The 17412-nt window shown below is 46.8% G+C and overlaps 1 protein-coding gene across 1 annotated transcript in view; it reads right to left on the bottom strand.

Annotated features, from left to right (window-relative positions):
• LOC119463605 (carbohydrate sulfotransferase 1-like) overlaps positions 1-16906 on the bottom strand; it is a gene marked incomplete at its 3' end in the record, with an annotated part of 52999 nt that extends 36093 nt beyond the window's left edge. The window contains exon 1 of the mRNA XM_049655285.1: positions 16835-16906. Within this exon, the coding sequence (XP_049511242.1) occupies positions 16835-16906 (72 nt within the window). The remainder of the gene's footprint in view (positions 1-16834) is intronic.
• Positions 16907-17412: the final 506 nt, after the last annotated feature.

Below are 17412 nucleotides of genomic sequence, written 5' to 3'. Positions count from 1 at the left end.
CGGGTGAAACTGAGCCTTTTTGGAGTGCGTATAATTTACGTTTTCTGGAAATAAACCACTAGATGGTGGCCTTGTCCTTTGTGTCTTTGTGGTATTGTTAATACGTTGAAGTGAAAAAAATGCGACTAAACACCCACACCAAGTAGTACAGCTTGTTATCCCTACTGCCCGAATTTAAAACTGTCACTATGACGACAGACTGGTGATCTGAAGAACTTCAAGATAATTAGTTCCTTGCAGGACGCATAAGTCCTGTAGTGCACCAAAGTTCAGTATTGATTAGGCGCGCTCGAATCAGAGAGCGCATGCTCTACCCTATTCGTACATAGCGAAAGACTGGTCATGGTTGGACGAGTCGGCCTAAACCAGGCCTAAACCAAGTGGTTGTACGGGCACACGTCTGTTGTCCTTTTCGCGTAATCCTCTGCGGATGACGTCAGCACGTTTTGACAACACTATGAAACAGCTGCAGTGCTTACTGGCCACTCATGGTTTTCCATATCGCACCATTGGTACCCAGGGTTACATCGTGGAGACCCTCATGCTCCAGGCCTAAGTATTTTTTTTTTCACTGTACAGTAGGTCTCTTCAATTTGCCTGAGCATTCTTCACTAGTTCCGTTGCAGAACCGTGCGAACGCAGCAGAGTGGAGAGCCAGTTGAAAAAGCTCAAGTGCAGTGCCTGCACTAGTGCTTCATGTTTGTTTCTAAAATGAATTAAAACAGAAGGGGTTGACCAAGTTTCAACGTTAAAGTAGGCAAGGTGGTTCAAATGATTCGACCGTTAAATTTCGATTATATCTCTCTAATCTGTCTCTTTCTGTCTATTTTTGAGTCTTCATTATTAACTCATTTCGTATCTTATTCGTATCGTATTTGAAGTGCGATATTACATTTACTGTGTTTTCGTTAGCGTCTGCCGGCACCTAGTTGACACTTTCTATTTTGACTAAAATTCCAGGAGGGCCGATCCCGAACATAGTGCAGTCGATGCTGCAATGGAGTTAATTTCAGACTGCATTGGTGCTAATTACACCCGTACCGTTATATTACCGACTGTGCAACTATTATCGCTTCATGTGGGCACAACCAAGGCCGCCTTCCAGACACCATTGCCTCGCGCGAGCCATGCGTAGTCCAAGCGAACTCCCTCCATTTCCCAAAAGTGTGCCGTTTGGAGGATTTGCCTCGACATGTCTATATCTATGGCGGTGCAACTTTTACAGGAGTATAGTAGAATACGGTTATTGTTTACTATAGTGGCCGGAATTACGCCCGTAGCGTTAAATTCACCTACTCTGCGACTAATTGTAATTTTTTTCTTATTGAGACCTACATTTTGATTTCTCTTGCTTCTCGCTGCGGCACTCTGGAGGCACGAAACAGCTGCTTTCTTTCTGGAGGTAGTTACAAGATACCCGAATCCTAGATACCACAAACCCATGAGAAGTCAGCTAAAGCTTTGTCTTCAAAAGCGGAAGCCCTGTTGTCAGCTCTGCGCATTTCGTACCTGTCCTTGCTAAATAGAAGCAGTGTGCTTAGCAGGTAATGTTGCTTTTTCGTCACAGAACACATTTGAAAAGAGACGCATACATTTTAAAGCAATGAAATCAAAGGCCCTTTCTTAAAGAAAGATGGTTGAACGCGAAGCTTTCGTCCATGCAAAGGAATCAAAGTCAAAGTCCAAGGCCAACGACCATGCTACGAACCCAAGAAATGCTCAGCGACCCGATGCGATGCATATGTTATTTGAATGCTTGTTTGGGATTGTATTTTTTGAACGTTGAAGTTTAATGAAGGCACATTTTGTGAAGTTGCATAGCCTTTATTTCAGATCATGTAGTCGTTGATTACATGCACACGCTCACACTCTCACGGACTGCATGCCGTTGCCGATAGATGGGATCGGCCTTACGGGGACGATCGTGCTCGCGCTTACATTCGCGTACGGCAGCCTCTCCTTCTGCCGTGCGCTGCACCCGCGGCCTATCCATGGTGACGGCCGGGAATGCATTGCGTCACGCACGTAATGCAATGTAGATATATACAGTTCGTCAGGGTAGCGTGTCGTTGCTGTTCCCATTGTTATTATTGGTACAACTGCGAACGCAAACTGAAATGTTCTACGAATGTGTGGTAATACGAATGTTTGGTGAATGGTAGTTCCATTGTGTAAGTTGGCTTTCCTGCAGTGCGTTTTCGGTGCTCACGGAAGAATCAGTGAGACATAGAAAGCTTAGCTTTAATAACGACTTTACTAACCTGCCCTAACACGTATTCAGCCATCAAACTTCTGGCTCACATTTTAATGCATAAGCATTCTTTGGCCAGTAACCCGGAGAAACCATGTCTGTCCCGTAAAACCTTGTAACTGGGAAATAAGCGCATAGTAAGTCTAGTGAAGACGTTTAATTGTTATGATCATGTAACTGTGGATGATTGGTAGCTTTAGAATCGAAAGAAAAGCCTTAGAAGAGACAATGTATAAAACAAAATAAATTCGAAAGGAAAAACAACGGCCCTTCCCCTTTCGAGAAAAGGGGGGTAAGTGAAGCTTGCCGTGTGTGTATCTGACCTTCGTGATGATTTTCTTTCTTTGTTTCTTTCTTTATTTCTCTCTTTATTTATATATCTCTCTTTTTCTTCCCTTCTCTCTCTTTCTCTTCATTTCATAGTACGCCTCAGAGTCACTGCCATGATTTTAGTACATATATATTTTACGCACATTACAGCGATTATTTTTAGGCCCCTTTACATCCACGCCTCATCTACTACTCCGAATTCATCGCTCCACTGCAAACTCACAAACAATGGCATGGCGCTCTTTGGCCATACTTGGCCCTTGCGCCATTAAAACACCATACATCATCATCATCTTTCTCTCTCTCTGTCACGGAGCGGCATAGTTTCGATATAGCGACACGCAGATTAACGGGCGCCAAAAACGTCGTGGTCTCACGGTACGGCATAGTTTCGAGACAGCGACACGCCGATTAACGGGCGCTGTATGGCCGGCGGCCGCGGTTGCTTCTGTGCTTGTCAATAGACCCAAGCGTGTGCGTGTGTGTCTGTGTGGTGCAGTGTGGGGGCGCAACCTCTGACAGTAGGGGGGGGGGATCATTCGTTCCCTCGCCCCTGATTAAAAGGGGCGCGGCCAAGACCTTTGGGAGGAGTCATGAGATAACTAGGTGAACTGTCACCCATACTGCCGTTCCCCGACCTAAGGAAGTAGGGAAAGGAGAGGCTATTTAGGCGCAGGTTTTAGGCCCTGCTAATCAGTTTGGAAGCTGAACCTGTAATATGCTGAGAAGCAGTCGGGGGCTAGTGCTGTCCAATATCGCCTGGGCCGCCTAGCCACATCGGAACTCCGAGTAACTCGTTGACGTACGGGACGACAAACCAACGTCTGCAACGAAGCTCACGGTATTTCGCCTCAAGTTAGCTCAACCTGCTTGAGGGAAGTCGTCGGATCTAGAATCCTGGGAAACCTAGTCCAGCTATCACATCGACCTTAACAAGATCGGCGGGCCGGCATTTTCGGGAAAGCTTTGCGCGCCGACTTCACGGTTTATGGACTTGCTGCTGCTGCGCGACCACGCGTATGACATCATTTGTTTTGTAGCGTAAGCTACATTACGCCAGGTTTTCGCATCTTCGCTGTCGCCGCACGTTGAGCTGTGGCCGCACTGTGACGTCACAACACGGCCCTCGATTCTGCAGCACCTCGGCTCGTCGCCGTCGCCGCGCGGCCACCGCTCCTGCCGTTGGGCGCTCGCCGCACCCTCTGTGTGACGTCACACCACGGGCCTCGATTCTCCGGCAACTCTCCGCGTCGCGGTCGCCACGAGGCCACCGCTCCTGCCAATGGTAAAACCCTACTACTACTACTAAGTGGTTCGTTGGGAAAGGGAAAGGTTGGCGCTATCTTCTGCAGCCCTTGAGGGAGCACGGCTCAGCGCCAACCCCTTGATGTTAGAAAGTAGCGACACTCTCCCCCACTTGCGCGCTTTCCTCCTCAATTCTCCTCGGATTTCTCCCCCTCACCGGGCCGGCGCGGCGCTGAACCCTCCAGTGGCTCGCTGCAGCCGCATTAGAATCAATGCGCGCGCTTGTTTATTCAGCCCTTTGAAGCGTTGTATGGGAATTTATTCCTTGTGAAACTGTCCTGACGAAAGTACGTTTCTGATAGAACGTCGTGCCATTTTTTTAGGACGCTTCGATAAATACAAGCGGAAGCGCTCCGAAAAAATTAGTACCAAGCAGTGGCTGAGCTGGTTACCTCTACGTCGCCACTTGGGTTGTCCGTAACGCGGAGGTGTATTGGGTGCATACAATAAGCAGCATAGCGTATAAACGAGAATTTGGTTCACTATCTTCGCTCTTAAAAGGCTCAGAGAAGGTAACCAAGAAGAAATGTGATAGTTTACTTGAAGTGAATTCGCCAAAGTGAGTGGGCCAAAAACCTTTGTACCAATGCCACTGTGCGAAATACGTGCTGTGTTTGCGAAACAGCCAACATAGAACTTTACATATACACACGCGCCTGTATTCCGTCACTATGAAACGACGAGAAATTACATTCCATCACCTCTGGGAGTAACCTAAGTCTCTCTCTCTCTCTCAAAAAAAAAAAAAGCTGATTGCTTACACGGAAACTGCTAAGACTGGCACTTGATAATTAACTTACAGACTTCAAGATGTCAAGTTTATCAGAATTGAGGGAGATTATCAGAAGCGCGTGGCTTGTACTTAATGAGCATGCGCTAATAATACATAATACCACCTATCTACCTATATATTGCGGTTCATGCCTTCGCAACATAAAGTACATAAAGAAAAAAATATTCTCGCAGTATTGAAACTTTGCAAAGATACAATAAGCACGCAATAAGAGTAAAATAGTTCCTTGGCTTCACAAGTATCAGGCGCAAGGATCACACGCACACACACACACGCGCGCACACACATGCTTGCACACACATACACGCACACAAACACGCACACACACACGCACAGAACTACAAAATATGAGTTACAGACATTAACTCACAAATTATATACATTTGAAAACTAACGCACGCGCGAAAACACAAAAGGCTTTGTCACGGCTCGAAGAGTCAACGAAAATTTCAGCCGACTCAATTTAAAAAAACTATATGCACAGTTATCGGTGCTCTGTATTATACTGAACGAAGAGTCCGGCTATGCGAAGAGCATTAAAATCTCCATGCAACTTCATCCACAAATATGAGGAAAGCTGCAACATTCACCTCGCAAAGAACGGCGTGCTTAGAAGGGGCGAAATCCATTCTCCCGATGTTATGGAGCCACTGCTTCCGACGCACGACATTCCGTTCACCTCGGGGGATATAAAATAAGGCTTGCCCTTTCTCTGGCCTGCTGCTGCATTGAAACGCGCAGCAGCAAGGCATTTTCACGGAGAACGAATCTCAGATTCCTACGAAAGGATGGAAAAACTTGGGAAACACACGTTCGGAGCGGCAGGGCGACCACCACTTGGACTGCTCATGGCGAGCGGGAGAAACTAAAGGCGCGCGAAAGCAAGTTTCGCGCCGTTTTCGTGACGTCAGGGTCACCTGACGGGGTAGTCTCGAGCGCCGCAGCCATTCAGCGTGGCGGATGCGCTGCCTCCGCGAAAGAGGGGGAGAAAAAGAGGAGGATGACCGCGCCGGCGAGGGCGTTGCGGCGTAGATCAAAGCGTGTCGCTACTTTCTAACATCAACGGGCTTTAGCCGTTGGGCGCTCGCTGCGCCCCCTGTTTGACGTATCACCTCGCGCTCCGCAGCTGTGATTACCGGGAGTATTGACTCTTTTCGCGGTGATCCCGTGGACGCTTCCATGTTTGATCACATGGTGACGCGTCCATTGCTTCCTTCAACTGCCCCCGTTGCCTCCTTGTTTACATTGGAAGTGTATCATGGCGGCGCGGCTTAAAAACCCTCTGTTTTCGGACATATCGTAGACGGTGACTAGGTGGACGACACGAAGCTTTGACGACAGCTTCAGAGAACATGCGAAAGCGCTTTCGGAACTGATTAAGCTATGTCCAAACAGCCCAAGCAACGTATATGGTGCTTGTTCTAAAAGCAGGGCTAAAAATGCCAGGCCTGCGCGGCACACGCAGCACAGTCACAGCGTAAGCTAGACGAGCGTTTCATCAGTACTACCTCGTAATTTGAGTGAATGCGTCAAGAACGCGCTTGGGACGCCCTCGCGCGTGCAAGCCGACGCGTTCCATCGCCGATGGCTAGCGCCGTTCGGCCCAGCCAAGTGGCCGACAATGCAACCACGGCTGTCACGTTCGCTCCCATTGCAACGCGCCCGACGCGGCCTCCTTGGGACGCCGTCGCGCGTGCAAGCCGACGCGTTCCATCACCGATGGCTAGCGCCGTTCGGCCCAGCTACAGTGTACTAGAAGAGTTGATTCTAGTACACTGTAGGCCCAGCCAAGCAGCCAACAATGCAACTACGGCTGTCACATTCGCTCGCATTGCAACGTGCCCAATCTAGCCCAATCAACGTGATCCCGAGCGTCCGTCGGTATGTTAGCGCCATGTAGTTAAGGCGGCTGCAAAAATTTAGTGTCTGAAAGGTTGCGTTTGCCGGCGCCTTAACTAGATGGAGCCACCATACCGGCGGAGGCTTGGGACCGCGTTGTTTGTGTTCCGCGTCTGAATCGCATCTCGTGGTCTGCGCCTGCGCGCCTGCATAGGGCGCGCTTATAGTACATTTTCCCGCTCTCGGATAGCAAGCGCTTGCGTGGCTCAGCCCGCCATAAACAGTGGAGGCCTATTAGAATGGCAGGTTTTTTTGTGAGCCTGACCGAAGGCCTGCGGGACTACTTTTCCGGGTGGGTGTTTCGAAATTCATCGATGTAATTAAAGATCAGGAATGCCCCCCAGATTGGCTGACGAGGATTGAGCCCCTCACAACTTTAAAAGAATTTTAAACGTGACATGACAGTGCCAGCCGAAAATGTGGCTGACCACACAACATGGATGCATGCAAGTTTGAAAGTATGTGTATATGCATAATTACGTATTGTTTTCTTTGGCAAAAATGGTTGCAATTGGTGTCCACAAATTGAAAGTTCCGGCAATAAAGAAAACAAAGCTTGCGTGGCTCATTGGTAGAGTATCCGACTCCCACGCAGCGGGCCTGGGTTCGATCCCGGCGGAGAGCGGGTACTTTTTCTTTCGCATGCGATAGCGGCTACGGGGCGGCGGCGGTGGCATCATCGCGACCCGAAACGGCTATTGGAATGAGCCCATAACAGCCTACGCTGTATTATGTATTCCAAGCTATCCAAACCTTCCGCTCATTAATTCAGTCAGGATTAGTGGGTTTTGTTCTTTATTCGGCAAATATTTTGAAGCAGTGGCTTGTCAGTTTCTGACTCAGTGAAGTTCCTCGGTGCGGCCACTATCTGATTATTTGCTGCCTAATCACTCGCGTGTGTGCTCAGTTCCGATAGATTTGTTGTTGCTGCTCACAAGGCTTGAAACGTAGCTGTTTTGTACATTGTAATACCTAGTAGCAAATTTATATTACAGCTAGTATCTCGCTTACTCTTGTGGACCATCACAAAACATTCAGCTTCGACCATTCGTGCGCCATCGGTGTAGTCCGTCATTTATTGTGCGCATACCGTGCGCGTATGTTAATATGTTCGCCCATTCACTTATTCTTGTTACGTCGGCGATAGAGTGGGAGTAAGTTTTCCTGCCATTTGGGACAGATGTGTATAGATAACGAGCGAGAAATTTGCTATGACAGGAAGCGTCCGCTACTCCCTTTGTCATTGTTTAACGAGTGCTACTCACTCTTGCCGACGTTCTGGGGATGAAGCTCTTTCTATGAAGGTTAGCAATACAAGCAATGAGCGAATTTTTGCATCCTCGAGGAAAGCCGTGCATCTCAAAGTGCCGGTAACACTTTCGGACAGTTGCAGCAGCGGTCCGCGAACTTGGCCACACATATTCATTCTATTGCTTAACATGCCCGTCACTATTTTTGCAGCCAACTACTGCACACGGCTTCAATCCACATGATTCAATCTAGCATGATTGGAGCAAAGTGTATTAGCGAAAACTCAGTTGCAATTCCGACAGCTGATCGCGGACAAGCAAGGTAGAAGCGGTAATGGTTTCGTATTCGTGTGCGGTCGCTGAGGAGACGTATGGCACGCCGCCGTGAGCGCCATCTCGTTTCTCTAAAACAAACTGCTCCGCGAAAAGGGTCAATATAGAAGGAGAGAGCTCGCGTCGCCGCAGCCATAGCTGAGACCGCAGTATGGTTGGTGAGAAGTTGGCCAGCCTGAAGGAGGCCAGGGATCGCCGTAGAAATGAAGTCAAGAGGAGACAGTTCGCTGAAGCGACTCAAGAGGAGCGTGCCGAACGGTTGGCCAAACGTTGTGAAAGCGATGCCGCTAGACGGGCTCGCTTAGCCTCTTACGATGGATCTAAAGCGCCATCATCATCACCTAAATGATGAATGTTGCTCGAGTTCTGCGTCTCTGAACCCAGCCCGCCTTGCAAGACGTGCTGAAACTTTGAATAACTACAAGCGAAGCCTTAGCGCAGCCGGGGGTCTGTAGCTATCGCTACTCGACTAGGTTTAACCGGAGCTAAACCACAGCTAACTTTTCTTTTGAACTTTGTTTTCTTCCGAACATTATTTTAGTGAACTACTGTTAAGTGTACTGTATGTTTGATCCGTGCCCTGTTTCATTTTTATATCCACTGTTAATTGCTCGTCATATTTCTTTGTCGTCATCACTGAGCTATATTAGTTTCAGGTGTGTTAGTTTTCTGATGTTTTTATTATTATTTTATGTTATTAATTTGTGTATCTTTGTCAGTCGATAAATATCGTGTTTATTTTTTTTTTACTCCCGCCTCTCACTTTCTCACTGTGTTCGTTCAAGTACACAACGACCAACCGGCTTGTATACCCCGTCGATCGACTCCTCACCGACGGCGAACGGATGACAGCCGTGACACTCTCTTTCCGTCTCTCGCTTTCTCTCTTTCTCGTTCTCTTTCTTTCTCTCCCCCTTCTCTCTTTCTCGTTCTCTCTCTCTCTCTATTTTTCTCTCTGTCTTTCCCTTTCTCCTTCTTTCTCTCTTTCTTTCTTTCACTCTCTCTATTGCTCTGTCTTTTTTGTCCCTGGAATATGCCTTTGGGCTTGGACCCTTCCTGCACTATCGCCAGAATCGGCCCACTTTTGAGGGTGAAAGAGCCGCGCTTCCTCACGACAGCGTTATGACAGCGAGTGTCCACTGTCATCTTGGGTGCTGTGTTCTTGTTTGCCTGTGCCCGCTGGCACCGTGGTTGTTAATTTAGTTAGTAAGCGAATGTTTGCAAGTTTATACGGCCGATAAAACCACTATCTTTACTTTGTATAGCTGTCTATTAATTTTCTATCGCAATCGATGCTTCGCCTTTCGGGCTAAACGGCGACTTCTTAATGTAATTGAATTTTTCAAAGTAAACTGCGTCAGACAATTCGTAATGTACGATTTACGCACAGGCTGCAGACATGATAGCTTCGTATTTTAGATCGAATATACGAGAAAACACATTTCTGTAACGCGGCAACTCAAAGCCCTTTTCCAGCAGCAGTTTGAGGTCTCTCTGAGTGGCCGCAGTCGCCTGGTGGCATTATGGTTTTTGGACAGTGTTTGTCCTTCTGTCAATTACGGCCGCAGCACACGCTGAACGACAGACGCAACGAGCAGAGCACCCACGTGTCAAGGACACATACATTGTTTGCACACGCACATCACGCGCACACGGAACTATGCGGAAGTGCAGCATACATCCTTTGTCTCCTAGGCCCTCCACCAAGCGTAAGTGCGTTATTGAAATACTTGAATCTCTCAAAGCAAATTGCGTCCGAAAGTTTGTAAAGTACAACTTACGCACAAACTGCACACATAATAGCTTCAGATTGTGATTCGAATATACACGAGAAAACTTAAGTCTATCATGCGGAAACTTAAACACAAAGTCCTTTTCCAGCCGCCGTTTGCGATCAGTCTGAACGGACGCGGTCACTAGGTGGCGGTAGTTTTTTTGGTTGAGCACAGAACGAGCCCACGAATATCCCGACCAACTAGAGGCAAACAGCTTCGCTGTAAAACTTTGGCGATGGTCGGCAAAGGTAAAACCTACGACCCTGCGCTCACAAGCCAAGTGTGTTACCAACTCGGATAACCGGCCACACTTGCAGAAGTTGAGTGTATCCGAACCATATGAATGGGTTGTACCGGCGGCACAAAACAAATGTCAAAGGAGAACAGTTTCTTGAAGGCGTTGTTGAAAGATTTGGCGATGGTGGAATAAAAGCCATCTATAGGATTACATCTACAGCTGACTTTGAGCATTGTAGACATCAGTACCATTCTGATTCTGCGAAACTTTATTGCCAAGCACACCACATCCCCGATAAGTTTCGGTGGTCGCGGGATGCGCCTTCCGTTGGGGCGTTCCTTCACCGACCGAAATGCCACCAATCTCTGAGGGCTCATGCGCTTCAGGTCGCGCAACACAGATAAGCCGTCAGTGAGTTGATAAGGATAACGAGTGATGAGTGGTTCTATGGGCTTCATCACAGTTGCTTATCGTTCGACCTGGATGGATAAGGTGCTAAAGAGCGATAAGGCCTTACAATGGTTGAAGCAATTTTGATAAGGTTAAGAGAATTGTTACAGTTGATAACGGTCCCATCAAGTCCAGAAAGGTTGATAGCAACCTATAAGGGTTGATAAGGGCCGGATCGGGTCCGAAAAGGTTGATAGAAACAGATAAGAGTTAATAAGGGTCATATCTGGTCTCATAAGGTTGATAATGACCGATAATGTTGGCCGATAATACTCGTCAGATCAAGTTTCATAACATTGATATTGACCCCGGGCTGTGTGGAGATGAGCAAGTGGCACAATGCTTATGCATATTTAGACAACTGCCAGGTATGTTTCTGCGTGATTTTCTTATTATGCTAGCTATGGGAATTGTTTGGACCAAAGCAGCTAGGAGATATTTACGTCTGCTAACCATTATTAAACTAGCTCTGCGCCATGTCGTTTGATGCCGAGAGCTCGCACAATACCAGCCCTTCCAAAGTAGAAAGTGCAGGGGAACCCTGAACCAGTGCAGAAGTTGTCTTGCACGAAGTCAAATTGAAGAGCGCGGTGTGGGCAGCGCACACAACAGTGTAAGATCGCGGAGAAATTTTCTGCACTCCCTGAATAGTGCTGAAAGAACAGCCAAATCAAAACGACCAAATATCACCGCTTGCTAAACTTTGGTCTTGCTCAAATTTCGCTTCAAGATCGCGTCCGGAGTGTCAAATGCCTTGCTGCTTCTCTTGTTTACAAAAAAAAGGAATTGCAAATTTGCCTTCCTCTGCGCCAAGTGAGGCGCAGAGGAAGGCACAGAGGAAGATAATGGTATAGCCGCGATGTACTGAACATCACTCGCTGCAAAGGCCGCAGACGAAGGCAACCTGACAATTTGTTTCGTTAAAAACGCTGGTAACGGTGACAGGTGTAAGAATCGTAGGGTCCATAAAATGCAATATTGCTTGGAAATGAAAAAAAAGTTAATGAAAAAACGCACGTTGCTATACATAACTTTCTAAACTATCGATTATGTCACCGGGTGCTTCCGACGCATGCTGTCTGTTGAGCCCTGGTAAGCTGATAAAAGCAATTGTTTTAAGGTTGGATTTTGAGAAGTTGCGCCTTTGATGAATTGAATATTTGTAATATATAAATTAAGCTTTTTCGCTCATCTAAGCTTGCGCCGAGAGCATTTCACTTGTCTGAGCATCAGCGCCAACACCTCAGTGAGCAATGAGCAAGGTCTATCAGAACACAAGTGTCGGAGGCCATGAAACACATTAGGCACACTCGCAAAACCTAGCGTGCACTCGCCAACTCAAAAGTTGCACAGTGCTAAATAGAAATATGATGCTTGCACAACTGTTCACCACACTATGAACTCAAGCAAGCCGTGGCGTCCGTGTTGAGCTCTTTCTTACTTATTCAATGCGAAACATTCTTGTCGAGTTCGACTCAGTTTTCAGCAACCGCTATCTAGCCGGTATCCTCTAATTTTTGTGGGCTAACCCCGAAGATGCCGCCATCAAAAATCTGGGACGATGTGCCACTATGGCCACTGGATAGGTGCCACCGTTTAATGAGTCTCATTGACGTCAACGTATACCATGTGCCATTGGGGCCACTGAAAATGTGCCACTAGTTTGTGCCAGTGGGTATGCGTTATGTATATGTGACGGGATATGTGCAACTCTTCAATGAAACTCTGTAACTTGGGTGCGTGCCACTGCTACTGGTACCAGAGGTAGTGTGCCACTTGGTACATGCAGCTTTTCAATACAACTCCTTGATGCCAACTTGTAGAAGAAGAAGAATATGTTTATTTTCCAGATTATTATGCACAAGTAACAAACACTCGTCGGACCTGTAGCCGAAGGCTAGTTGAAGATCCGATAAAAAATATAACGGAAATCCTAGCACAGCAGGAATAAAAAAGAAGAGCTATAGTAATTGTATATACAAAGTTGTTGATTGTCAATTCACAAGTCAACTAAAAGTAAGTCAATACATCAGAGTATCAAAGAACAATGCAAGGGGCACAGTTCAAATACAGGAGAATACCTGTCTCAATTTAAGGATGTGCACTAGGATGCCAATTTCTTTTACATATCCCACAAAAAATGTCAAACAACATCGATTAGTACTGAACTGGTTGATAAAGCATACAATTTTTGAAATTCAGTAGGTACATAATGAGCAAAACGAGAGCAGTATGACATTTCAATGCGTAATAAAACAAAACATTCACGTAAAATAATTACATAGAATAAGCAGGAAATATTCTAAGAAGTATAATTCATCTTGCTTTGTACAGATCTATCAAGGAATTCATGATTTACTCTGTCTTTAACAAAGAAAGAAAATATTGTTTCAGGGCACTAGGGAAGTTCGAGGAATTAATGATTTCCACTGGGAGTCCGTTCCCGGTTTTAATGCCTGTGAACTCTAGCATACGCTCTCCGTATACATTGCTACATGGTGCGAGATTAAAATGACCTGCAGTTACATTTCTTGTACAACGCGAAGAGGAGTAAAATATGGATGAACTGAATGGGTGGTTTAATCTAACAACCCTATGAAATGAACTGCTGACGTGAGTAGTCAAATGATAATGTGTGATATTGGTGGAATAATGGGGTCATGTGATCGCAATGCTTAGAATGAGACATAATTCTATTTGCGCGTTTTTGAAGCCTAATAATCGGATTTAATATGGTTTTATATGCCCATCCCCATGAGTCGATGCAATACCTCAAGTGACTTTCAATAAAAACAAAATACGTAAGTCGTAAAACTGAGGTGTCAAAGTACTCGCGGGCTAGAGTTAAGCCGTAGCAACCAGATGCTAATCTAGAGCAGACGCTGTTTATGTGATCTTCCCATTGCTGATGTTTATCAAAAATTAGCCCAAGGTATTTGTAAGAACTTGTCTGACCAAATGGGATGTTATTTACATGTATGTTTAAAGGTGTAGTATCTACGTTGCTGGTGTTTATCAAAAATTACCCCAAGGTATTTGTAAGAACTTGTCTGACCCAATGGGATGTTATTTACATGTATGTTTAAAGGTGTAGTATCTACTATTTTGAAGCGTGACTGAAAAACAAGATATTTTGTTTTATTTGTGTTAATTGTTAATATGTTAACCAAGAACCAGTCAGAAATTCTTTTTAACTCTAGATTTACCTTATGACTAAGTTCTGCAATATTATCCGCAGTTACTATAATGCATGTGTCATCTGCGTACATCAATATTTCTGCAGAGTCTATAATTTGTTGCAGGTCATTCATAAACAAAGAAAAAAGCGGACCTAATATGGAGCTCTGAGGGACTCCAGTAACAATATTTTGTTTTGAAGAAGTTATGTTATTGATTTTCACGACCTGAGATCGATCTCGCATATAACTTGATAAAAAGTCGAATACTTTGCCTCGAAACCCACAATGTTTAAGTTTGTCCAATAATTTGCAATGATGCACTATGTCGAATGCTTTCTTTAAATCTAAAAACACGGCAGCTACTAGTTTATTTAGTCGTAAAGCCATATTTATCTTATGCGTTAACGTCAGGGCTGCAGTAGCTGTTGGGGAAAGGGGGTCTGAAGCCATGTTGCTGATGGCAGAGCACATTGTACTTATCAAGGAATATTGTAGCGTTAGCTACACTGGCCTAGCCAAGCCCGTTTTCCGCGGCACATCAAGAGCCGTGCTGCGCATGCGCAAGGATCAGTGATGTCACACGGCTTGCGCACCACCTGAGCCACCGGAGCCGGCACCTCTCGCGCACTCCGCCGCCGCCGCGCGCGACTCACCGCCGCCGGTGTGCGCATTCCAGAGGAGTGACGTCGTAGCCGTGGTAGACGCACTGGCGCCGGCGCGCGCTCGCTCACTGTGGAGTCGCCGTCTGACACTGCGCTGGAGCCGCTGCGCTTCTGACTGGCGTTTGCCAGTGTGGTATAGCCACGAAGAAGGAGAGCGCAAATGCTGCTCAACAGCGCAGAAGAACGGAGAAGCTTGACTCATCGGATCCCGAAGTAGTTGCCTGGCAATTAGCGGTTGAGCGTAGGAGGAATGAATACATGTGCCACATAATACGTATACCGCGTGTGTGTCATTGCAGCAGCAGTAAGCATGACAATCAAGCTAATCCTTGACAATCTAGACAACCAGGAAAGCTAAGAATAATCAGCTGAACCTTTGCTAACGCTACGTATATCCTGGCATAGCCGAGCTAAGCCACTGCAACTTTTTTCATTGGATTCGATATATTTTTTTTTGAGAAACAGTATTCAATATGCTTAAAACAGAGATTGGCCTATAATTTGAAGGGTCAGACGGTCACCTTCTTTATCGATTGGAATGACTTTGGCAACTTTTAGAGAATTCTGATACTTTGCTTGTGTAATAGAATGATTAAACATTCGACGAAAAACTGGGCCTAGGATATCAATATTTTCCTTTAGCACCCTTACAGAAATGCCGTTGGGTCCTGATGCTTTTTTGTAAGGTGTATTTAATATGTTTGAAACGATGTCACTGAGTTCTATCTCTCCTAGAATAAATGAATTTACTACTGGATTAGCAGCGGGAAGGTTGGGGGGGGGGGGGGGGGCGGGAAGAGCGGTCAGTCGGTATCACAACAGAACCAAACACATACTTAGGGACATGTACGTAGACGTCAGCTGGAGTTTCCTTTGACCTTCCCATCTTTTCAATGCTTCTCAACAAAATATTTATGTGCTTAAGGGTTCCAGCTTTTTTGATGACCTTGAAGCAGTGTGATCATATTCTTGACGTCAGAAAATTAGGTTATCTTTGTTGGCGGCTTTTTGTAGCAAGCAAACATGATGATAGAAGCAATAGGTGGCAGTAAAACTGCGTGAACTGAACAGCTATCACCTTAAACAGGCATGTCTGACAATCCAGGACATACCAGGTGGGGAGACTTTATACATGGTTTTTAGCTACAAGTTCCATCGTCGCGAGTGCAGTTTGAGTGATTTCTTGGTTTATGATTTCTTGGCGACTTGAAGTGTAAGAGGGTTGGTCGTGGAACTAACTAGAAGTACACACGTTGCAAGCCATCCCCGATTTTCCTGACAGTAAAGTTTGTTCTTGCTCCTTGAAGTTGATCAATTCCTTCAATGTGGTAATCAGCGATGATGAAGCAGGAGGCCGGTTGGAGGTAACAAACCGTGATATACTCGTATATTGCAGCAAAAATATTTACACAGTTAAATGCAGATTTTCCAGAACAACACTGATGATAAACACGGAAATAAACAGCGCCTTAATCTTACGGGTCGCCGGTGCCCAGAGTGAACTCGCTCCGAATATTGGGGATGTATATCGAGTCTAATGGTTCCAATGGCACGACACTCAGACAGGCCATCACCAGGATCGCCTTCAGGCCCCGTGGAATCAAGGAAGACAATCTCATCAGCATTATATACATGCTTTTGTGCTCTGCCACCTTTCATACTCGGTGGCCATGCATAATTGGCATGTTGCATGGAGGAAAAGCTCAATTCCCTCATCAGAAAGGTCTTCAAGTTCTCCCTCGGCTTACCTGTAAGCACTCATAATGAAAACCTGTTCAAGCTCGGAGAGCACAACACGCGCTCGAAGAAATGGCTCAAGAGCGCTCACAGCTGCTCAGGCAACCCGGCATCCCGGCGTGCCGCAAGATACTCGACGAGATGGGCCTCAACTCTGTCGACTAGTGCCCCGACGCCGTGCGGATTCCCAGCGACATCAGGTCTCAATGGCACTTCGCGCCCATTCCCCGCCCGCACACGAAGTCGGCAGTCGTCGGGCCAGTGGTAGAGCTCTACTCGAGCATGTCCGTAACAACCACATTGAGGCAAGCTTTGTGGAAGCCGCGGCGTATGTCCTACAAGAGGCAGTCGCCGTCTCCATCGTCGACTCTAATTCCAGGATCACTTGTGCTACGCAACACGTGGTAGCCGAACAGGTTGCAACCGCGCTGGCTGTGCTTGATGGTTGCAGAGAGGCAATATATAGCGATTCCAAGGCGGCCATTAAGGCCTACCAAACCGGGATGGTCCGCCTTCAGGCCCTCCGCATTCTCCAAAGCGTCAAAAGTATCTCTCCCCATTCTGTCACTTCGTTTCCCGCTCACTTGGGGTCGGCTGAGGGCTCTACCTCTAACCCTAATGAGGGCGCTCACGAGGCCGCGCGAGTACTCATTGACCGCGCCGCTTCCACGGTCCCCGTGCCCCACGGGGAAGCCCTTCCCCATGTTCAATGAGATCATCAAACACTATTATCTGTCAATACGGGTATTCCCCATCCCACACCCTGCCTGATGCCAGGAACGGGTGGTGACCCTTCGACTTTTACAAGCCCTTGGGTATCTTAACTTTGCGGTTCTTCGTGCTATATACCCTGAAAGGTATCCCAGTGCGGACTGCCCTGCCTGCGGACTAACGGCAACATTGGACCATGTGTTGGGGGAGTGTGAAGCCATCGGCTCCTCCTTCAGCGAGGATAGATGGGCTGCGCTCTTGGGCAGCCCCGAACTCAACGACCAAGCACTGGCGGTCCAGAGTGCTCGCGATCGGGCCGTCAAGATCGGCTTGGCGGTCCCTACGTGGGACAAGCCGGGGCGCGGGTCTCCTCTGCGTCTTCTCTGGACGGAAATAAAGTTCTTTCACTCACTCATACTTTTCCTAAGTTAGAGCCTAGGACAGCTGTCCCTAACACGCCTGGCCAATATTATTTTCATTTCCTTTTTTATGCCCACAC

The sequence above is a fragment of the Dermacentor silvarum genome, chromosome 9 (assembly GCF_013339745.2).
Source record: "Dermacentor silvarum isolate Dsil-2018 chromosome 9, BIME_Dsil_1.4, whole genome shotgun sequence".
NCBI classification, from domain to species: Eukaryota; Metazoa; Arthropoda; class Arachnida; order Ixodida; family Ixodidae; genus Dermacentor; species Dermacentor silvarum.
This window is presented reverse-complemented; position numbering and strand designations above follow the sequence as displayed.